Source organism: Mirounga angustirostris, unplaced genomic scaffold, assembly GCF_029215605.1.
Source record: "Mirounga angustirostris isolate CCGP_5_RB_7025 unplaced genomic scaffold, mMirAng1.0.hap1 SCAF_3, whole genome shotgun sequence".
NCBI lineage: Eukaryota > Metazoa > Chordata > Mammalia > Carnivora > Phocidae > Mirounga > Mirounga angustirostris.
The window spans coordinates 186,115,824-186,139,901 of record NW_026991711.1 but is presented as its reverse complement, the minus strand read 5'-3'; the positions used below and the strand labels follow the sequence as shown (position 1 = coordinate 186,139,901).

Here is a 24,078-nt window from a genome sequence, read left to right as displayed (position 1 = left end):
TCATGACCCTGAGATTGTGACCAGAGCTGAAATCAAGAGTTGGGTGCTTAACCACCTGAGCCCCCCAGGCATCCCTAGAAATTGGACTTCAGAAAATTTGGTACAGAGAATACGTTATATAGAGATTTACGTAAGAGAGCTATAAAAAAGATTGAATCACTCTGAAATGTTTTGCTTCTAAGATGATCAAGATACAAGTTGTGCCATTCATTGTTTGCTTATTTAAAAAACAATTTTTTTTAAAGATTTATTTGATAGAGACAAAGTGAGAGAAGGAACACAAGCAGGGGGAGTGGGAGAGGGAGAAGCAGGCTTCCCGCTGAGCAGGGACCCCGATGCGAGGTTGGATCCCAGGACCCTAGGATCATGACCCGAGCTGAAGGCAGACGCTTAACCGACTGAGCCACCCAGGCGCCCCTGTTTGCTTATTTAATTTTAAAAACTTAGTGGGCTGAGGGGTGCCTGGGTGGCTTAGTTGGTTAAGTGTCTGCCTTTTGGCTTGGGTCATGATCTCAGGGTCCTGTGTTGGGCTCCCTGCTCAGTGGAGTCTGCTTCTGCCTCTCCCTCTGCTCTTCCCTCCTCTCATGTGCACGTGCACTCTTTTAAATAAAAAAAACTTGGTAGGCTGAGATAACCTGTGCTTATCGGGGTTAGAAATACATTCTCTATTTAGGTGTGATTTCAGTACCTTATTTTGGAAAAAAACATGAGAATCAGCAAAGTTAAATTGTTGGGCATGTTATTATTTGTAGCACCCTTTCTAGACTTAAGTACTGATAGTGAAGGTATAGGGCTTTTATGATACCAGAATTATTCTCAACTTTGTATAAGCCAGTCTGGTTTTTATATCAGAAACCCATTTATCAATTAGGAAAAAAAGAACACTATGAAAAGACTTACTAAGCCGTTAAATTGTTCTTTCCATTTTTATAAGGATATTTCATATGTTTTCTCAACGAGGCCACTGTAATAGTATTTCTACATTGTTTTCATAGTGAATTTAGCAAATTGACACCTAGTTTCTCACATCAGTAAGCCTCTGGTTCACACACATATATATACTGAACTGTTTCCAACTTTTTAGTGTATGTATGTTTTAAAAATGGGAATGCTCTTTTAGAATGATGTTTATTTTAATTTGTGGTTAAGTATTGAAATTACAGAAGCATAAAAGTTGTTTGTTTTCTGTATATTTACTCTTATTTATTGGGGTCTTAACAGAGGAGAGAAGTTCTCTCAGTATGATTTTGTTTCTTTTTTTTTTTTTTAAGATTTTATTTATTTATTTGAGAGAGAGAAAGAGAGAGAGCACATGAGAGGGGGGAGGGTCAGAAGGAGAAGCAGACTCCCTGCCGAGCAGGGAGCCCGATGCGGGACTCGATCCAGGGACTCCAGGATCATGACCTGAGCCGAAGGCAGTCGCTTAACCAACTGAGCCACCCAGGCGCCCTCTCAGTATGATTTTGTTTGCTTTGAAATCATGATGGTTACTGATTGTACCTTGCTTAGGCTCATTGGATATTTTCAAGGCTCACATGTAACTGAGCCGGCCTTGAGCAGTTTGGGGTTAGGAAGAAAATTAGGTAGTGATGTAAGACAGTGATATATTTTATATTAATAAACTTTATTCCTTCTATAAAAAATAGGACAAAAAGTCAGTCGAAAGCACTTGCCTTTGTTTTGCACGTCTAGTGGACAACTTCCAACATGAGGAGGTAAACATTTAATCTTTGGTGGTATTTTCATGAAATTGTTAAATTGTTGAATCACGATATAACAGTATCTTTTCTATTCTGTTTGTGAAGAATTTACTCCAGCAGGTTGCCTCTAAAGATCTGCTTACAAATGTTCAACAGCTATTGGTAGTGACTCCACCCATTTTAAGTTCTGGGATGTTCATTATGGTGGTTCGCATGTTTTCTCTGATGTGTTCCAACTGCCCAACTTTAGCTGTCCAACTTATGAAGCAAAGTAAGTGCCACTTGTTATCCTACTTCAGGCAAGAGAAGTGGGTTTTTCAGAAGTGTTTATTGATAAATAAAATCAACATAGGCAAGTAGAGGAGCTTGCTAATAGCATAGATGCTGGAGAGTAGAGGAAGAAAACTGTTGCTGTATGACAAATTTGTGTGGGGACAGCATGGTAGTGCTTTCTGTGCAATTCATAACGTCTCTAGTATATTAAAATTTTATCCTTGGTGGTTCTAGGGCTAAAAATGCAAGATATTGCCTTCTCTCCAATAGCAGTTACGTAGTGATGCTTCATCAGGAGAATTCGGAGTTCTGTGTTACCAGTAGCGGCCTGCCTTCTGCTCCTCGGTAGTCTGTTCTGCCCGTTCTAGAATTTTTCCAGCAGTTTATCTGATTCCACAGTGCTTTTCATCCCTCAGAAGTTTGAAACTTATTTGCACGGATGAATTTCTCTCATCTTTGCTGCCTTTGTATTTCCCAAGCCCTTCTCACCCTTACCATCCATACGGTTTCACGGCACTGCTCCACTGCTGTTGCAGTTCTCTCATAAACCGTAGCTTTTGCAAGGTAATGTCAGAAGACAGTGGGCTTCATAAAACACACCTGTATGTTAGGATTATTGCAGCTAGAGTGTTGATCACATTTATATGGAATGCATATAGGAACGCATGGGTAATTTTGTATTTTTCATTCTTATCTCTGGGGATATCACCGTGGGGGCGTTAGTGATGGTATTCAGTGACAAAACAGCCTCTGCTATCACTGTCTCAGAATAAAATATTTCATAGAATGTTACATTCTTTATATTTAGTCACGTTTCTTGTGAATTACAACATTGGCCCAACATTTTGCAGGAAAGTCGTGTTGTTGAGATGTTTTATTGAAAAGCTACCTCTTAAAGCACTGAATCACTCCTAAACTTGGTATTCCAGAGAAAATTGCACAGCTTATGTCATGAACAAAGTGAGAAGTTGGGGAAAGGTTTAACTTTGTGTCTTGAGTAGTCGCAGTGCATGTTGCTTATTAAAATCCCTAGGAGCCCTTTGAATTTTGCCATGCCGACCATCTCCCGAAGGTTGAGTACAGATTTTTTCTTTTTACCGCCTGGCACAGCATTTCTCTAAAAAAGAGTCTGGGAAATTGTTCACTGACTTTTGTTTTGCTTTATTATTTTGGATTTTTTTCCTTTTCTTTTTCTTTTTTTCCTTATGATGACTATTTTCCCCTTTGCTTACTCCATGAAGTTTGCCATACATTTGTCACTTGGAGGCCACTAGACTTAGATTTTCTTTGTTCAGCAGTAACACAAAGGAAACATGTTGTCACCCTCTGATCTCTTTGAAAAAAAAAAAAAAAACTTAAAAGAATCCTTATAATGTAACATTGCCATGTATTCACATTTCTTAAGAAAGTTGGCAAAACTGTACTTTTTCAAGAAATTTAAAATATTTTTAATTACTGTCAGTGAAATTTATGTGGGGCAGTAAATTAACTGTCCACACTTTTGCCCAAATCAATAGTTAATACTTTCCTCGATAACAGAACTTAATGATTATTATCAAAACACTTCAACAAAATGTTTATATTTTGCAAATGTACAGTATTTGCAGGAACCCAGCCACAACAAAGACCCAGCCCCATCTATACTTTTAGTTATTTGAATGACTAAACCTGTGGATAATGGGAACTTCCTCATGTCACAGTGTTCTTGCATCAGGCTGGTTTTCATACAGATTCCTCTATAAACTGATGTCTTCTGGCATTAGAAACTTAGGGTAGAGAATATGTTAATGACCTTTGTATTAAGTTGGTGTGCTTGTGTTTAAGGTAATTACTTCCTGACCACAGTATGGTAATTTTCAGATGCTTGTAATTTCTACATTTTATTGTGTTGACCAACCATTTTCAATATATTTAAATTAAAGACAAATATATTTGAATCGGGGATTAAAATGTATGTTGACTTAAATCTCAGGAAACAAACTGAGGATTGCTGGAGTGGTGGGGGGTGGAAGGGATGGGGTGGCTGGGTGATAGACATTGGGGAGGGTATGTGCTATGGTGAGCACTGTGAATTGTGTAAGACTTTTGAATCACAGACCTGTACCTCTGAAACAAATAATACATGTTAAAAAAAAAAAAATAGTAGGAAGTAAAAATGACGGGGCTGGAAATCGGAGGGAAAGATGAACCATGAGAGACTATGGACTCTGAGAAACAAACTGAGGGTTCTAGAGGGGAGGGGGGTGGGAGGATAGGTTAGCCTGGTGATGGGTATTAAAGAGGGCACGTTCTACATGGAGCACTGGGTGTTATACGCAAACAATGAATCATGGATCACTACATCAAAAACTAATGATGTAATGTATGGTGATTAACATAACAATAAAATTTTTTTTAAATGCAAAAAAAAAGTATGTTGACTGCGCTTTTGAACAAAGCACTGTGTTCTTCAAACACAAATAAAACCAAAAACAAAATAAAAAAATTCCTGAATACTCTGGCATGGATTTTTGTTTAAATGTCCAACTAGGACTCAGACTGAAGCCTAAAGAAAGAAGTTCTTAAAATTTTCATAAATTTCTTTTTAGGTTTTCATTAGAGCTCATTTGGCTTTTTAATTCCTATAGTATATTGCTTTATAAGAAAATAAATTTTTTTACTTTTTATTCATGTATAGTTGACTGTAAGAAAATACTTCTGATTGTTTTTCCCCCCATGGGAATGATTGTCTTTTAAATTAGGTAATATAACTAGTTTCATGGGTTTGTGGTTTCTGTTATTGGTTGTGCAGACATTGCAGAGACACTTCACTTTCTCCTGTGCGGTGCCGCTAATGGAAGCTGTCAAGAACAGATTGATCTTGTTCCACGAAGTCCTCAAGAACTATATGAACTGACATCTCTGATTTGGTAAAGATTGGGCTAATAATAACAACAGTGGCTTATTCGCGGGTATTTTACTTTAGAGCTCTTTCATTTACTAATAGTTCAGGAAGCTACTTAATGAAATAATTGCACTTTTGTTTTCAGCGAACTTATGCCATGTTTACCAAAAGAAGGCATTTTTGCAGTTGATACCATGCTGAAGAAGGGAAATGCGCAGAACACAGATGGCGCGATATGGCAGTGGCGTGACGACCGAGGCCTTTGGCATCCCTATAACAGGATTGACAGCCGGATCATTGAGGTAGTAGTTTCATCGTACCGTTTAAATATGTCTATTTTGGCGGAGAGTGGGCGTAGGGATGGAGTGGGGAGGTGGATATGTGTACTTAAATGTGCTCAATTTTGAATTAACTCAAGATTCTCTCATTTTGTCTCCTGAGAACAAGGTCCTCATTTCTGTTCAGGTCAGAAAACATGATGTTCTAGTCCTGCTTCTGCTGCTAACTACCCGATTGACTTGGAGCAAGTAATTTAAGTTCTTTGTTCCATAGTTTCCTCATTTCTAAAAGGAAACATTGGAGGAGTCAGGCTATATGTTTTCAAAGTCCCTTCTGTTTCCTACCCAGAAGATGCCTCCCATAAGCAAAGACTTACATACAAATAGCTGTTTTTCAGCACACTTTTACGAACAAAAACATGGGAACAATTTTAGTATCGAAGTCTAGGTGAAATGGTTAAGTAAGTTTTGATACCAGCTAGCCTCATATGTAGTCCAGATGTTAATGGGATAAATTTTAATGACATAAAGTGGGATATGAAAAACGAACACAATATTCAGAATTCTATGACTCTTTGGGGCACTCAGCAAAATAAGAGAAAGAGCAATAGTAAAAAGGAAGGAGATGCACCAAAATATTTAGTGTTTTTCTGTGAAGGTTTTATGTGTGGTTGTATTGGTTTTGTTAACTTCCATATTAAGTATGCCTTGAAATATTTCAAGTCAGGAAAATTGCCTTGTATTAGGAAGTGCAGGTCACTGCATTATTTGGAATACCATGTATCATTTACTAACATTTTCAATGTAGGAGATAGCTTTAAGTCTTACTATATTTTCCAATCTGTGATACTTGAATTTTTTTTAGAGCATCACACTTGAAGAGACATTCTTCTTTAAAGATGTCTTTTACCACTTAGTTTTTAAAAATGAATATTTGAAAAACAACTTTGAAACCATTGACGTACATTATAAAATCAGAAGTTCTTATAAAAGTATCCACATTCCGAGCCAGCTTTTAGGAGGAAGTGAGGTGTGATGGGTCTAATGTGTGGTGTTCACCTTAGTGTGTAAGCAGGCCATGGTTTCTAACATTAAGCTGCCTTCTTTTTAGCATTGTCTTATTAATTGCATTTTCCCTGTTAGCTTACTCTCTAACACTTGAGGAGTCCTGTCTTTCATTTAACGTAGGAATTCCACAGACTGGACTATTATATTCTAGCACATCTTTTGGCTGTCTTATCTCAAGCAAATAGTGTTAATCAAAGTGTGTCATTTTATTTATGTACTGTGCACGCATGCACACCCTAGGGGTTACTCTCTTAGGTCCAGGTGTGTCATTTAAATGGAAAGTCTTTTTACCTAAGGATAATTTTGTAGGATCATTTTGATTAAACAAGATTTTGTGGGCTGCTAAAAATCCATGAAGTAAATACTATTTTAACCTAAGAATTAGATACTATGATTTTATAGATAACTTATTTTTCCTATCAGCAGTGTCTTAAAAGCCTTTTTAATACAAACGGTGTCTTCCTCATGTCAGTGATTCTACATGACTGGATCTTTCATCAGGAATTTATCTGTATTTATGTCTCTGGGGACTTTGTAGGGCCTGTCGTGTATAATTGTGTTTAATTAAAAATGATTTATTGAATGAATGGGTTTTGTCATTTCCACACTATTAAATTTTCCATACTCTTTTACTTCACCATGTGAAACCTGATGAAATAAATATGTAAGTTAGCATTTATGGAGGGTCCCACTGTGTCTTAAGTTAATAAATTTCTCCATGTTTATATTCAAGGTTTCTCTCTCTTTGCTCTCAGGCAGCCCATCAGGTCGGTGAGGATGAGATAAGCTTGTCCACTCTGGGACGAGTTTATACTATTGATTTTAATTCTATGCAGCAAATCAATGAGGACACGGGAACAGCACGTGCCATTCAGAGAAAACCTAACCCCTTAGCCAATACTAACACTAGTAAGTACTTTTTGAGTTAATAGTAGTACTGTATTGTCATGTGAGTAATATTTGTGATAAAAAGTAATTATTTCATTGAGTGTCTTCATGAAGCTTAAGAGACCATTGCATAGTAGTAATTAATTTATTGTTGTTGTTTCTGTCACCTTTTAATTGATGAATGAGCCAGCATTGCTGAAATGGTACCCTCCGCATTATTTTCCTGCTATGTGATTTGCAGTGTCCCGGACTCCAGCCAGAATTGGCCCATGCAGTTTTTTATCTGATCCTGTTATTCCTCTTACACCTTTAGATCCACCCACACCTATCAGCTGAGTTCTTTGCGACCTTTTATGTTCTATATTCCTATGAAAATTCTCTTCTTCACTAATGAAGAATAGATTTTTTTTTTTTTTTTTTGGTTCAGGTTTCTGACATTTGTCTCTGTCCTTGGGGTTTCAGTCTGTTGCTTTGGCACCTCTAGTGTAGAGTGCAGGGGTCAGCAAACTTCTTCTGAGAAGGGCCAGATAGTAAATATTTTAAGCTTTATGGATTGTACAGTGCCCGTACTCCACACCGCTATTGTAGCTCCAAAACAGCCATATAAAAAATATAAAGAATTGTGGTAGCGGGAGGGGAAGAATGAAGGGGGGGAAATCGGAGGGGTGGACGAACGATGAGAGACGACGGACTCTGAAAAACAAACAGGGTTCTGGAGGGGAGGGGGGTGGGAGGATGGGTTAGCCTGGTGGTGGGTACTGAGGAGGGCACGTTCTGCATGGAGCACTGGGTGTTATGCACAAACAATGAATCATGGAACACTTCATCTAGAACTAATGATGTAATGTATGGGGATTAACATAAGAATAAAAAAAAAAAAAGAATTGTATGTGGTCATGTTCCAGTAAGATTTTTACAAATACAGGCGCTGGCCCAGATTGGGCCTTTCAACTGTACTTTGCTAACCCCTGGTCTAGAGCTTACTTCCTCATCAGTTTCCTTTTCCCTCTACCTTATTCCCTTGAAGAAAAGCAACAGATCATCTTATTTTTCCATAGCTTCTGGTCACATACCCACTATCCATTTCTTGAGCTCTGTTTATTTCTTATCAGTCGTTTAGCTGGCTGACACTGAAGTATCCTTGGTATTTTGTTGAACATATATTATTAAAGTAAAAGGTACAGTGTGCTGATACCTTGTTCTTTCTAGCCGGCTCAGTTTTGTCTTAATGCTGTCTTTGGTATCTTTGTAGACCCCAGTTGATCACATTAGATAAGTTAATTTGTCATATAACCAGATTTTTTTCATAACATTTCAAATAATTACAGCAACTTGAATGCTTTGTTGTTTACTTTTATTTGTGAAGTCTGTAAGTTTAGGATTGTACTTTTTTTTTTTTTTTTTTAAATAACAGGTGGATATTCAGAGTTAAAGAAGGATGATGCTCGAGCACAGCTTATGAAAGAGGATCCGGAACTGGCTAAGTCTTTTATTAAGACATTATTTGGTGTTCTTTATGAAGTGTATAGTTCCTCAGCAGGACCTGCGGTCAGACATAAGTGCCTTAGAGCAATTCTTAGGATAATTTATTTTGCGGATGCTGAACTTCTGAAGGATGTCCTGAAAAATCATGCTGTTTCAAGGTGTGTTCATGAAAATAGTGAAAACATTTTAGAAATTCAAGTCTCTGCAAGTAATCTCAGCAGTCTTTAAAGTAATAATACAGGAAAAGTGCATAGAACAGTTTATTTGTAATGTCTCGAGGCCTTTGTTGTCTCTTTATAGTCATACACACCTTTGAGAAAGACAAATGCAAAAGTTAAGCATTTAAGAAAATTTTCGGTTGTTTTCACAATTAGAATATTTTGCTCTCAAAATTAAAGTAGTATGGCCAAAAATAATTCTCAAATTCAGACAGGTGTTTTATATACGAATGCTTTCTTTTTTTAGTCACATTGCTTCCATGCTGTCCAGCCAAGACCTGAAGATAGTAGTTGGAGCACTTCAGATGGCAGAAATCTTAATGCAGAAGTTACCTGATATTTTTAGTGTTTACTTCAGAAGAGAAGGTAATGTCATTCACGATAATTAATTAATGGTTAATCTTTTAGTCTACATAGTATTTCAGTAGCCATATAGCTTTAATTTAGAACAAAAATTAAACTTTTATATAAGGAATTTTCATGCTTATAACTCACGTACATATAGAGTATGTCTTTCGTAAGATCTGTTAATATGGGTTGTGTGAGATTAACGGTCAGGTGATAAAAACTTAGTTACATTTCGGTTATCTGAGTGTTTATGGGCCAGAAGCAAGCACTGACGTTCCTTTTCATATAGATAATGTGCAACTGCCCATAAAGATGTCTTGAAAAAGTCAGAGTTCACTTTCTTTCCCAATGAATCCCATTAGTAGATCAGAACACTTGTAAAAGGAATTATTACTTACTTCATTGGGTTTAGTCCCCTAATTTGAGGAATTTAAACATGGAAATCAGTCTAGGAGACACAGTACTTTTCCATTCTCTTTTTGAAGATCACAAAGATGAAACCGTATTGCTCATTCGGATGTTTTATCCTTTTCAAACATGCCAAGATATTAAAGGAGTTCTTTCTCATCAACAAATCTCTTTATGGCTCTTTTGGTCTTTGAGGATACTTTGGTCTTGTGTGAGGGCACAGGAAATAATGGTATTTTATCCTCAAGTAATCCTTAGCTTCATCTTCCATCTTATCAACAATCCTAGTTCTTTCTGTATATGATCTATTTCCCCTTCTTTCATCGCCTTATGCTGGATCTGCCTCTCTTCACATCTTGAGAGTGCTGTAGTCATGCTAGTGTAAGAGTATTAAATCAAATGGGAAGAGGTTTTCACTATTTCTTACTAGTTCTATTTAAATAACAGGTTTTTTTTAACCCCAACACTACATATTTATATGAAATAGAAGGCAAACTTTGTAACTATGGTTAACAAATGGGGTGCATTTATGAATAGATACTTCTGTGATCACATAAGTATTTGGTATGTGTTCTTTTTAGCCTTGGATTATTTTGTAACTTGCATTCTGTGTTTTGGTTTTGATGTTCTGTTTTAGTTGTTTGCCTTTAGTTGTTCTGCCCTTCTGATCTATTTCACCTTTCTGATTTGGAAGTGTATCAGAATGTCTTTTTCTCAAAGTGATTTTTTTTTTTTTCTTTTTACATTGATAGTATCACTATGCCATCAGATTGAATTTTCCAGCCCCCAAAATTTATATAGTATATACAGTATGAAGTTTATGGAGGAGTTTTGATTAGTTCTACTACTTTGCATCTGGCTAGGTATACTGTTCTTTCATGTTCCAGTTAAATGTCATTTATTCCTGAGGACCTTGCCTTCCTTCTAGAATCTGTTAGGTCCTAATTGCTGTGTGTTCTATCAGAACTTATTTTCTCTGTAAGGAGTAGTTTACTCTTTTGTTTGTAATTTCTTATAATTTTTTTTTCTCCCCAGTAACTGCCCTGAGTCCATTTTTCTCATCCATGGCCATATTATTAGTACCTAACACACAGTCTGGCATGTGATTGCTGCAGATAATATTTGTGGAATGTCAGTGCCTCAACTTTGAGTTCATTCAAACATCTTGTGGGTTTTTTTGTGTGTTTTTGTGTTTGTTAGTTTGTTTTAAGAATTCTGATGGAAAGCTCTGGACTGTTTCCCAGAAAAAAATGTGAATGTGTGAACATGGATTCATACATTTGGGCACAGACCTCGGCCTACAACTACCCCACACTCCCCACCACCACCCCCCGCCATGTACATTCTCCTGTGATTCTAGCCCAGATATGAACCCCTGCCTTGTAAGCTACTATTTAGCTCTCTTTATACACCTCCAAGGACGTGAAAAATCACCATCCTTGGATTGCTGGTGTTCTCTTTTGGCAGTGGTGTTATTGTGATCTTACTCATTGTAGCATTTGAAGTTAGCTAATAACTGTGGCGAGTCTTTCTTTCCTGGCTATCAAGCCACAGGTGCGCTACTGCGTTTTTGTAGTTCATTGTTTTTATAATGGTATTTCGAATTTCCAGTAGAACTTTACGTGTGACCCTGTTAAATTTCCTGTTATCAGGTTTTGAATATCTGAAGACATTCAATATAAACCTCTTTCTTTAATGTTGAATTTGCCTCCTACCTTCCAGAATGGAGTCAGGTCGAAAACCCTGGCACCTAAGTCATCATGCTCCATCCCTCCCCTCCCCCCCCCTCCCCTCCCAACCCCCATTTGCCAGATACTTTTAATTCATTCCCTGTCAATCAGTGTTAGCGTTTAGAGATTCTGTAATCCTGGGGAGGTGGTCTTGGTTAAAACTGACTCTTAAATCTGTTACTATATAGGTGTAATGCATCAAGTAAAACACTTAGCAGAATCAGAGTCTTTGTTGACAAGTCCACCAAAGGCATGTACGAATGGGTCGGGATCCTTGGGGTCCACGACGTCAGTCAGCAGCGGAACAGCCACGGCCGCCACTAACGCTGCGGCTGACTTGGGGTCCCCCAGCTTGCAGCACAGCAGAGATGATTCTTTAGATCTGAGCCCTCAAGGGTAAGTCAGAGTTTTGTGCTGATTTTCATGCTCTTTGCCTTTACCTGTGTCCTGGTACCTGAGATTCACACAGGGAATAAAATGTAAAGTGGTCAAATATTAAGAGAGGACCCTTTGTTTTTTTCCCCATCTCTGTTTTGTTCGATGTTTAATGGGAATGGGAAGAGACTGACATTTATTGGAAAGCCACTGGATTGAGCCGTGTTTAGGAACCACAAGAGACACGAAGTATTTCCAGTGTCCTCTCAGGGAACTGAGGCTCAGTGAACTTTCTGAGTGAACTAATTAAGTTAATGATGAGCACAGGGTCACACACTTACTTTACAGATGTAGGATTTGAACCCTCATTTCTAATTCCATAGTTTTGTGATTATTTACTGCACTGTTGCATACATACCAGCTTCAAGACATCCAGATCGTGACATAGTGAGAAATATTAAACACTAGAATTTTTGGAATGTACAGGAAAAAACCTGATTTCCCATTAATTCTTACTTGGCAAATGGGAACTTTGCTCTCAATAAAAGAAAGTGGGAGTTCTTAAATATGTCTGCTTCCACCTCCTTATCTGTTCTAATCCCTTTGTTGTACTGTGCTTCTGAGAACATTACCAAACCCTCATATTAGGTTTCATTTTGTTGTGTTGAAACAAATTACGCTCACTCGAGGTGTTTTTGTTTCTTTGACATTAGAAACTTAATACTGCTGTATGACTGGTGCGTGATCAACAGATTCAGTTCTGAAATTCAAAGTGTACTTAGTATAATACTCCTTCCTGCTCCTTTTAAGCTATAATATGATTTTGATAAAACATACTATACTTACGAATAAGTGAGGTCCAAACATTTAATCCTGTAAACCACAAGGTGTCATTGTCCTAAGAATTGATCTCGCTCAGGGTCCCAGCTCCTTTTCGTGCCACCTGCTGGCAGTTGTCCATTCTAGCTTAAATATGAATTTTGGTAATTCTGGGACTTGGGCTACGGATTGGGACTTCTGTCACAGTGGCTTTTATTTTAGGAAGGTGCTTAGTTTGGGTGGTACCTGTATCATGGGCCCAGTCCAGTGGGATTGAGCCTGGAGAATATAATGGGGGACCCTTGACCTTCTCTCTTCTCAGGTTGGATTTGTTGGCCAGTTTTCCCTCACAGCCTTGCCTGCCTCTCTTCTTCCTTCCTCTCCAGCCCTAATCCTTCCCCTTGGCTGTTGTAGCAACTTAAATTACTGCAGGGTTTCACTGTCTAGCAGAGGCATGGTGCCCGAGACATCAGGTGCTTGGTGAAATGTGATGCAGCTCAGACATGCAGTATTTCTGAGCCACTTAAAGGAATTAGACTTGATTTATAGTTTCTAACAGTTAGAAATTCTAAAAGATGAGGAAAGAAACTTTCAGAGATTTAAGTGGTTCCATTCCTTTCCAGTATGGTTTCAAATAAAAGTTCATATAAATTTGTGAAGGGGGAATTGTTCAGTCATGTTTGAAAGTTCATTTGTCCATGGGGCGCCTGGGTGACTTATTTGTTCAAGCGTCCAACTCTTGGTTTTGCCTCAGGTCATGTTCTCAGGGCCACGAGATGGAACCCCATGTCAGGTTCCAAGCTCAGCGCAGAATCTGCTTGAATATTTTCTCTCTCTCCCTCTACCCTGCCCCTCCCCCCTACTTTTATTCTCTTTAAGGTAAATAAGTGTTGAAAGAAAAAAGTTCACTTGTCTTAATTGTGAAGCATATTTAAACATAGTACTAAGTGTTTTTAATAGACATACCAGCTTTTGGAAGACTTTAAAAGTTGTTGAGTGTTTTTTTGGGGGGGGGGGGTTCTAATTTTATTTGGTTTGCAGACCAGTTGAAACAGAACTTTTTGTTTTTAAAGACTGATTTATTTTAGAGAGAGTGTGCTAACGTGGGAGGGGGGATTGGAGCAGAGGGAGAGGGAGAGAGAAACTCAAGCCGACTCCATGCTGAGCGTGGAGCCCAACGCAGGGCTCAAGATCACGACCTAAGCCGAAACCCAAGAGTTGGACACTCAACTGACTGTGCCACCCAGGAGCCCGAACTTTTTTCCCATCATTTCCATCTTAAGTAGTTTTGTTATTCTAAGAATCTCCTGATATTTCAAACTATTTCTACTGTTGTTAAGAATATTGAAAATAAGATACAAAGTCTGTGTATGTTCTATTTTAGGTATTGTAACTCAAAATAGGTTATTCATACTATGAGTTGATAGATTTGTTTATAGGTAATTTTGAGTTTAAAAAAAAAATCACTAAACTATTTATAAATACATTTAGTTAGGATGTTATTGTAATTACATACCGTGAAAGTACTTTGGGTAGTATTGGGAAAGTATCTTCTTAACGCTCGATGTCCTGTATATTTTACTTTTTGTCATTTAAGCTAGGGAAGAAATACGGTAATCAGATTTAACATTCTTTTTCTAGTTAGATAGCACAGTTCTTTTTAATATTGCTTCTTCGCATCAAAGATTTGTTGTATGTACTTTTCTGTATGTGTACATTTTATAATATAAGAGTTTTAACACAGGATTAATCAGAAACTCTATTTGGTTTTACTTTTAGTAGTTCAGTGTAGTGTTAATAAGGTGTTTTCTGGATTAATCATTTTCTGTGTCTCTAGACCTCTAGAACATGATTGGTGCAGAGTCTGCATTAAATAAGTAATCACAAAATGAAGAATACCCTTTTATGGCCATATTTTACAAGTCCTTGTTTCTGCCGTTTTAGCTTGCTTTTCAGTGAACGATGCTAATAAATCGTGGTAATTGCTAAATTTATCCCATCTTTTCCCATGTGATAGTCGATTAAGTGATGTTCTAAAGAGAAAACGGCTGCCAAAACGAGGTCCAAGAAGGCCAAAGTATTCACCTCCAAGAGATGATGACAAAGTAGACAATCAAGGTAATTGCTTTGGTGATGCGGTGGGGTGCAGAGGGAAAGACGGTAGCAGTGAGAGGCATGTACTTCTGAAAATGGTTGACAGCTTTAAGCACACCTTAGTTTCCTGAACACTCAGTGTTCTTAGTTGTTTCAGCAAATTCATCTAGTAATGTCAACAGCAACGTTAAAATTCGGTTGATTTTCGTCAATTACGCTAAGATGACTTAACTGTCATTCCCGTTTCTTTTCATAGCTAAAAGCCCTACCACTACTCAGTCACCTAAGTCTTCTTTCCTGGCAAGCTTGAACCCAAAAACGTGGGGACGGTTAAGTGCACAGTCCAACAGCAACAACATTGAACCAGCACGAACTGCGGGAGTTAGTGGTCTTGCCAGGGCCGCCTCAAAGGACACCATATCCAATAATAGGTGAAGTGGGGGAATTCTCTATTACTTTCGTTCTCAGATTAGCAAAACTCTACATTATTGCCGTCAGCACATTTACTTTGTGGAGATGAAACATGGACCCAGACCTTTTAATTTATGCTGAGAAGTGGCATTGCTCAAGGATGGAGCAGATTCTCATTTCTTGAACTCTGCCTGGCTTTGTCCTAAATTCCAGTCTTAACATCTTAAAATCTATTTCAACATTTCTGGTTGGGAGTTAACAAATGTTTAAAACCAAATAAATTATGTTCCCTGTGGAACCTGTTCCTTAGTTTTGTTCTAGACAAGCGAAAGCTGACATTTTCTGTGCGCACACACAGACATTCACCCACTTTTATAAAGATACCTTTCCTTCCTCTACTCTTTACAGTGGAACTTAAGGATCCTAGAGTAGACGCTTGTTTGTTTGTTCTCAGATATTTAGAACTGTATCAGCTAAACTTTTCCACATACTAGTCTGGCTTCCCCCCCCCCCCCCCCCCCCCCAGTCTCTGGCTTTAAAAAATTGTTTCTTTAAAACCCTTCCGAGTTGTTTTATTTAGTTTTTTTGACTCTGGATATAACATACCAACAAGGAATACTTCTCTGCAAATAAATGTTTAAAAATCAAATGCCACTGGGTAAAGAAACAGGCTCCTTTTTTTAGTGGATTGGTTTGGTTGGTTGGTTGTTTTTCCAAATTTTGGTTAATAAAAAATAATTAAGCAAATATATATCTAAAGCCATCAGAGTTTGTAATTTAAATAGCCAGGTTTCAGTTAATCGCGCATCTAACAGGTGCATGTTTCTGGTCTATAGTTTTTGCTTCAGCTCTCCAAGGAACACAATAAAGGACAAAGCAGATATGTCTGTACCTAATGAAGCAGCTATGTAAAGTTGCTTTCAGGCAAATACTTAGGGAAGAAACGATTGCCTGGTAGAGTTCCAAGAAGTTAGAACGTTTTGTATATTCTTCATGTAATGATCTGAATTATATTTTAAGTACATGTGCATTTCTCTACTGCACCTTAGCCCATTTTCAAAATGACACTTAATTTGGTTCATCTGAATTTATTAATCTAGACGCATAGGTGAAAAAGGGTTTTAAATGTAGCAGCTATTTGCCTTTGATGTGCAGTTATAATTGAAATCCTTTCTATACACGAAGACTAAATTTAATATCTTGGTTTTCCTTCTTGCAGAGAAAAAATTAAAGGTTGGATTAAGGAACAGGCGCATAAGTTTGTAGAGCGTTACTTCAGTTCTGAGAACATGGATGGAAGCAACCCTGCACTGAATGTCCTTCAGAGACTTTGTGCTGCAACTGAACAACTCAACCTCCAGGTACCATGTGGGCTGCACCGTGTTGGTCCTTCGTCATCTCTTCCAGCATCTCTCCTGTCTTGCTGTCCTTCCCTTGATGACTCTGACTTTCCATGACTTGCTGTCCTAGATCAACTTTCTCGCCAGACGTGTGCCTTTAACACTGACATTTCTGTAACTTGTCCCTTGACTTTCGTGCTTCATTATTTTATCATTAACTATACTGGGAATCTCAGCTTTGACTTTCTTCTCTTCTCATCCCATATATATATATATTTTTTAAAGAGTTTATTTAGAGAGTGCATGCATGTGAGTGGCGGAAGGGGCAGAGCAGGAGGGAGAGAATCTCAAGCCGACTCCGCTCGACCTCACGACCCCGAGATCATACTGTGAGCCCACATCAGGAGTTGGACGCTCAGCTGAGTGAGCCACCCAGGCGATCTGTCACATCCCATATTTCTTGACAAAAAAAGAGACTTGAGAAATGTCCCCCAAGTACCTTTCAACATGGGTATTGGAGCTGATGTGACGGACCCTCCCTAACCCCTCACCGCGTGGATCTGATAGTGCTTGGAGAGGGAGATTGAATAAGTCCTTTTATATTTCATCTGATTCTTAGCCTTTTTACATTTTTAATGCACTTTGAGCAATTCGAGTAGTACATGTTTTCCAGGAAATTGTCCATTTCATCCAGGTTTTAAATGTATTAATTTAAAGCCACACTTTATATTCTTGTTTTATCTTCTCATTCTGGTATTCTAGCTCTTTACCCCTCAATTTGTATTCTCAGTTCATTGTCTCTTTATTTATTTATCCTCTTTTATTTATTATTTCTTTATTTCTTTATTCAACGTTGGTTGTGAGACTTTTCTTTTTTATGTTAGTAGTATGGATGCTGGTTTTCTTCCATGAATACTAACATTTTTGACTATGCGTGTAAGATCATAGTTTCCAAGTTTCTACCAAGAATGTATCACTCCCCCCGCCTTCTTTTTTAAAGATGTTGAGAATATATTCAATTCCTGTTGGGGAAATGTGAACTGTGCATTTAGTAATTACTGTTTAAGTCAATATAGAAATACTGTTCCCAACTCTTTCCAGGTGGATGGTGGAGCTGAGTGCCTTGTAGAAATCCGTAGCATAGTCTCAGAGTCCGATGTTTCATCGTTTGAAATCCAACATAGTGGATTCGTGAAGCAGCTGTTGCTTTATTTGACATCTAAAAATGAAAAGGATGCTGTGAGCAGAGAGATCAGATTAAAGAGATTCCTTCATGTATTCTTTTCTTCCCCAGTAAGTTGTCTCTTAATGCTTCTCTGTCATCTTATAGGAATCACTGGTCACTGATATGTATGTTTTTATCTCAGTAATTTCCATTAGATGCTGATCAAGATATTGAGGTCAAGTTTCTAGCTTCTGATACACAGTTGGATTTGGATTCCTTGGTCTTTTTTTTTTTTTTTTTTAAGATTTTATTTATTTGACAGAGAGACACAGCGAGAGAGGGAACACAAGCAGGGGGAGTGGGAGAGGGAGAAGCAGGCTTCCCGCGGAGCAGGGAGCCCGATGCGGGGCTCGATCCCAGGACCCTGGGATCATGACCTGAGCCGAAGGCAGACGCTTTAACGACTGAGCCACCCAGGTGCCCTTCCTTGGTCTTTTTTATATCAAATATACTAGAAAAGCAACAGAAGGATGATTTGATGGCTCAGGTGCCACAGTTTCTATGGTCAATGTATCTTGAGTCTGTTTTTTTCTGCAAGACCAGCCATTAATCGTAGTCTCTTGTGAATGTATTTTATTCTCAATATTTGTTTTTAAACATGTTGTAGTTTACAATATATACATATAGGGAAATATGATAAAATAGCTGTAGATATAAAAGAGAGTGAGCATATATGTTTCCATTTTGAATATAAAGTACAGTATTAACAGTTCTATTTGAGAGTCTCAGTCACCACTTATAATCTGGATTGCAAGACCAGAAGGCTCAGGGAGGCTCCCCTTCCTTCAGCCTCAGTGGGTGAGAGCAAGAATGTAACTACTCTTGGACACTAATGACTTAACATCATTCTACTTGTTTCAAAACTACTTGAGAGAAGGCATCCTCTGGATCATTTGGGTAGTAGGACTAAGGGTATTTCTCCTGTGTGTTGGTGAAACTACTTCACCATGCCTTGCTTTCAGTGTTGGTAGGCATTTGAGCGCCTGCTGTATTGTTATAACTTGGGCTATATAAAGCAGTTATTTGTTTGAGATACATTAGATGTGTAGTAATACAGGAAGTAGTTTTATGCCATGCTTAAGATTACGTACAGATCTGTAATCTCTTACCTGAAACTCCTTGGGGCTCAAGGGGTTTCAAGAGTTCTACAATATAGTACAAATATATTACCTGATAATATTCTCAGTGGATTCTAAATAGCACTCCATACACACTAAATATTTTTGCAGGAAAGCATATGGATATTCCTACTCGGTACAGGTAAGTAAAGACTGCAGATGGCCTCGTGTCTATCTGAGTCAGATCTCACCACCAATTACTTGTGTTGTCAAGCCTTTTGGACTTAGGAATTATGAATAAGGGATTGTGAGCCTATTACAAAAAGGGGTCGGTCTCTCTTTGCAATAATTTATATGGAAATAATCATTCCAAACAGATCTGTCAAAAGAGATAAAAGAGAATAGATGAATGGCTCTCTTTTGTAAAACTGCTTGTTAAATTTTCTTGTTGAGGAGTGTTCCATTTTCAAGAGGCCTTGTTTAACCTGTTGGTTTATTTATAACTTTAGCTTCCTGGAGAAGAGCCCATTGGAAGAGTAGAACCAGTGGGTAATGCTCCTTTGTTGGCATTAGTTCACAAGATGAACAACTGCCTCAGCCAGATGGAGCAGTTTCCAGTCAAAGTACATGACTTCCCCAGTGGAAATGGCACCGGAGGCAGGTAAGGATCATTGCCTGCGCATACCCTTGCCGTTGGACCCTCCGCTGCATTTTGTTGAGGGAAAGCGGCAAGAGGTCTGGTAACCTCTTAAGCTGCCCGAAGACCGTTTGGCTATAATGACGGAGGAAAAGCACTTTTTATCTTTAAAATCCCCCCATGTGTTTTAAACGTGATGTTTTGGAAATATATAAGCCAGTGACTGTGTTGGCAAGCTGTAATAGGCTTAGTGTTCCTTAAATTGATAAACTTTAATATATATTGCTTCTCCCTGTGAATTTTATAAATATGCATAATCAAATATTTGCATTCTGTGCAATAATGTGATTTCCTATGTGATGTAAGTGGTTATACCTTTGGTGGGTTTTAACAAATAAGTGTGTATTTTGAAGTTTTCTTGTTTCATTGAAACTTTTATTTTTTCCCGTAATAAAGTAGTTTTACTGGACTCATGAAATGCTACAGAAAGAATGCACTGTAAAAGTTCATTATTGTATTTTACGGGATGTTACAAGGTTTCTGGAATATTATGACTAGAAGCCTACAAAATAAGAAATTAGTTTCGTTTTAAAATACACAGTCTGATGTGTTTTGAAAACATAAATTTTTTATTGAATTAAAACTATGCAGTATTGGACAGATGAAGGGATCTGTTGTGCTAGGGTTTTTTCTGGCTTTGAAAATTAATACAGAATGTGATAATCAGTTTTGATCATTATCCTGTCCTGGAAAATTTTATGAAATACAGGAGCATTTTCATCTATGGCTGAGAAAACCATGAAGTTTTTCATTTTAACGCAGATTTGTATAAAATATGTATGTTTACATATGTATGTATCCTGTCTAATGGAATATTCTTTCCTATACTCCTATTTGCATGCCTTACGGAATCTTACAGATAACTGCATTTTAAGCCTGTGTCTCACTGTTGTCAGCCCTTTCCAGAAATGAGCAATTACATTAAAGATTATTACCAGGGTTAGACTGGCGTAGCTATGAAACTGCTTCATTCAAATGAATGTAGCAAAGTAAATTTTAAAGGTTACTTTTTAAAGTAATTTTGAGGCAGAAATGTTTGAAAGCAAAAAAGAGGGCTTTTTCCTTTGTTTTTAATACCATAGAATTTAGTTAGGCAGTGGCAAAATACTGCAGAAGTGAGCGTGCTCAGATGGTTGAGGAACTTTTAGTCTAGAGAAATAGTTAAATCTCAGTGGTGAGGATTTCTGCTCACATGGGTTTCCCCGTATGACCGAGATAGAATGATGATTTCATGTTTTCATATGCATGCATACACACCCTCTTTTATTTTTAACTTTATAACAACTTTCACTAAATAACTTGAATTGCTGGCTTGACTATTTACATAACTGCTAGGTAAGTGCTTATTTTGTGCCTTAAGAAAATGCAGTTTGTATTGTCTTGCTTTTGTTTGAATAAATTATGTTGATTTTGAAAATAATAGAATAACTTTTTTTCACAAATTATCTTGAGCTTTTCTCTCAACAGAGGATCACAGGCTTTAAAATTTTTCAACACACATCAGTTAAAATGCCAGTTACAAAGACATCCAGACTGTGCAAACGTGAAGCAGTGGAAAGGCGGGCCGGTCAAGATTGATCCCCTGGCTTTGGTACAAGCTATCGAGAGATACCTTGTAGTTAGAGGTACTTTCCCTAGATGTGTGTTTTGTGTTTATATGTACATTGGGCTGGGAATATTAGGGAATGTGGAAACGATTTCCCTGTCTATTGCTGCTTCTGTTAAAACCTAGCATTGGGAACTTGGGTTCCCGTCATTCGTATTCTACATAGCCTGTGGAAACGTGGTAACACTTGGGACAGGTTGATGGCGTACTTCAGTGATGAGTTCATTTATCTTGTTGGAACCTAATGTAGTAGAAATGGTGCTTTGTAGGTGACAATTTTCTTAGCTCTTTCTGCTTCATCGGTCACAGTTTAATATGCACGTTTTTCTAAGAGTATGTTAGTTTAACCAATACGCGTGGGCTTTTCTTTGCCATGGACAATTGCTAGGAGTTTAACAGCCTTCTTGGGTCCTCAGGGTATGGAAGAGTACGAGAAGATGATGAAGACAGTGACGATGATGGCTCTGACGAGGAAATAGACGAGTCTCTGGTAAGGTGCTATTCTCACCATGTTGTCATGCACACAGTTCAGTGCCTGGAGCTTAAATGGGTTTTCTTTTGCTTCATTCAGGCTGCTCAGTTCTTAAATTCCGGCAATGTAAGGCACAGGCTACAGTTCTACATTGGAGAGCATTTGCTACCGTATAATATGACCGTGTATCAGGCAGTCCGGCAGTTCAGTATCCAGGCCGAGGACGAGCGGGAATCCACGGACGATGAGAGCAACCCTCTGGGGAGAGCTGGTATTTGGACAAAGACTCATACAATATGGCAAGTCTGAAACTGACTTCGTTTGCTTTGTCATCAGCTTCGATATATTGTTTGTGTGTTTTGGAATTCATATTAATGGCTGGCTTACGTAAGGAAAGGAGACCCAAATCCTACATTTTATTATTAAAAGCCACTTCAAATATTTTATCTGTGTACGTGAATGCATGCATGTGCACATGTGTACATGTGTATTTGCCTTCATTATGTCTCCGAGAAAACATGTGCTCGTGGGCAATAATCATAGTTTAAGTCAGCTCTTTAGATTCGTTTCAGGTCTTAAACAAGAGAAAAACGTCTCCAGAAGATTACATTCCTTTAGGTAATAAGAAGCTTGGCATCTCTGTGCCCTTAGAGGCATTTGGATGCAGCTTTCTGCATTGTTTGTTAATGTCTGCTACTTAGATTTAAAGAGAGCCAGTCTTCGGGTCGCCTGGGTAGCTCAGTCGGTTGAGCGGCCGACTCTTGATCTCTGCTCAGGTCTTGATCTCAGGGTTGTGAGTCCAAGCCCCACATTGGGCTCCACATAAAAAATAAATAAAGAGAGCCATTCTTCTGTGAACCACCCGCAGAGTTCCTCAGATGGCCCCTCCTGGGATAGTGGACTCTTTGTGGTCTCTTCTCGAAACAGTGCCACTGGTAATTCTCCAAATCCATAAGTAGGGAGAAACAGGATAGATCTCAGAGTTCTGGTAACTCTGGTGTCTGTGGGTCACACTTTGGCCCCTGTAGAATAGTTTTTATTTTTAAAATCTACATTTAGTTTATATACTCTCCAATCAATTTAGGTACAAACCCGTGAGAGAGGATGAAGAAAGTAATAAAGATTGTGTTGGTGGTAAAAGAGGAAGAGCCCAAACAGCTCCAACAAAAACATCCCCTAGAAATGCAAAAAAGCACGATGAGTTATGGCATGGTAAGTTGGTACATGGGAGGGAAAACAAATTGCCGTGGGGCAGTAGCCTTCTTGTCGTGGAAGTTTTAAAGGAGTGATTTATATCCAGCAGTGAAACCCTTGGATATAATGTAGAAAAGATGAGATTACCACAAATGAAAAATTTAGTACCTGCAAAATTAAATTTGGGAAGAAAATTGGGAAAAACTCATACTCGTTCCATGAAAAATTTATGTTTTCATGAAGGCTAAAACAAATTTCATTAGTAGAACACATTTACTAAAAAGACTGATCATGGTCAGGCAGGCCCTTCACTTTTGTCATTTATAATAATCTAACAATTATAGGGGGAATGAAAAGTTTTGCCAGGTAGTATAATGAGTACAGAACGGAGTAGCATGTCCCAGTTGATTCCTTTTCTTTTGTAGTATTTCCTTCCAGTCCAAGTGTGCTCCCCCAGCCACCCCCTCCGCCATTTATGTGATGGTAGCAATGCTTTAGCTTTGGCTCAGGGTCATTCTTGGAGACCATCCCTATCCGGGAGTTCCAAACAAAATGGTGTCAATTGCTGGGATTTTTTCTGCTCCACAGAAATAAGGACATTATAATAGTGTTGTGTTTTGTTTTTCATAAAACTAAGTTCTATTATAAAGGGTTTTTATTATGAGGTTTTTATGTCTATGTTTTTGATGTTAAAAATTGCCCTTTCTTTTATGGTAGTGATAGTGTTGTGATTTTTAATTCCTAAAAGTAAATGGCAACAGTTTCAACCCCTGACCCCCTGCCCAAGCTATTACTTAGTGAAATCTGAGAAGAGAAGAATCATAGATCCCCTTGGAAACTATCACAATCTCTCCTATCCTAAGCCTTGGATTAGATAACCAAATCTCCTCTAAGATTTACAGTTGGGAATATTTGTCTATTTTACGTGGCCATTTTAAGCTGGATATAAAAATTAAAAATCCAGGGAATTTATATAAAACTGAACTTAAATTTAAACATTTTGTCTTTATTCTTCTCTGGCTGTTTTATTCTTAGCCGTTGCTTCTGTTGAAAAGAAGAAATGGGAAATGAGTCAGTTTTTCTCCTTTACAGTTTATTTGGATATGGGAGGAAAGCAAAATTTGCATAAGCCTGTATGATTTATGTGTAAGATAAAGGGAAAAATGTTCAAGCTATCAATACTCAAAAGGGATACCAAACATTAGAGCCTCGCAGCTTGTGGTTACTATTTTCGGGGTGATAGATGACACCAGCTCCTTGGCACAGCCTTTCTAACTTTGATCACACCTTACCTTTGATCTTTTGCCCTCTAGATGGAGTGTGCCCATCGGTATCAAATCCTTTAGAAGTTTACCTCATATCCACACCACCTGAAAATATAACTTTTGAAGACCCGTCATTAGATGTGATTCTTCTTTTAAGAGTTTTACATGCCATCAGTCGATACTGGTATTACTTGTATGATGTGAGTAATGTGGCCTGCTTATGGAGTTTCCCATTATATGTT

General features: G+C 38.1%; 1 protein-coding gene across 18 annotated transcripts in view; it reads left to right on the top strand.

Moving 5' to 3' along the window:
- Positions 1 to 24,078, top strand: part of TRIP12 (thyroid hormone receptor interactor 12) — a 141,892-nt gene that overhangs the window by 96,430 nt on the left and 21,384 nt on the right. For 7 of the 18 annotated variants that reach the window (XM_064587208.1, XM_064587207.1, XM_045867789.3 and 4 more), the window contains 18 exons: positions 1,647 to 1,715; positions 1,806 to 1,971; positions 4,765 to 4,882; positions 5,003 to 5,162; positions 6,959 to 7,112; positions 8,506 to 8,734; positions 9,042 to 9,160; positions 11,469 to 11,676; positions 14,492 to 14,592; positions 14,825 to 14,999; positions 16,199 to 16,340; positions 17,421 to 17,612; positions 19,112 to 19,263; positions 20,752 to 20,924; positions 21,322 to 21,395; positions 21,477 to 21,676; positions 22,462 to 22,589; positions 23,885 to 24,036. In XM_064587208.1, coding sequence (XP_064443278.1) covers positions 1,647 to 1,715; positions 1,806 to 1,971; positions 4,765 to 4,882; positions 5,003 to 5,162; positions 6,959 to 7,112; positions 8,506 to 8,734; positions 9,042 to 9,160; positions 11,469 to 11,676; positions 14,492 to 14,592; positions 14,825 to 14,999; positions 16,199 to 16,340; positions 17,421 to 17,612; positions 19,112 to 19,263; positions 20,752 to 20,924; positions 21,322 to 21,395; positions 21,477 to 21,676; positions 22,462 to 22,589; positions 23,885 to 24,036 — 2,712 coding nt within the window. The remainder of the gene's footprint in view (positions 1 to 1,646; positions 1,716 to 1,805; positions 1,972 to 4,764; positions 4,883 to 5,002; positions 5,163 to 6,958; positions 7,113 to 8,505; positions 8,735 to 9,041; positions 9,161 to 11,468; positions 11,677 to 14,491; positions 14,593 to 14,824; positions 15,000 to 16,198; positions 16,341 to 17,420; positions 17,613 to 19,111; positions 19,264 to 20,751; positions 20,925 to 21,321; positions 21,396 to 21,476; positions 21,677 to 22,461; positions 22,590 to 23,884; positions 24,037 to 24,078) is intronic. The other 11 variants (XM_045867792.3, XM_045867790.3, XM_045867780.3 and 8 more) reach the window with 6 other exon arrangements.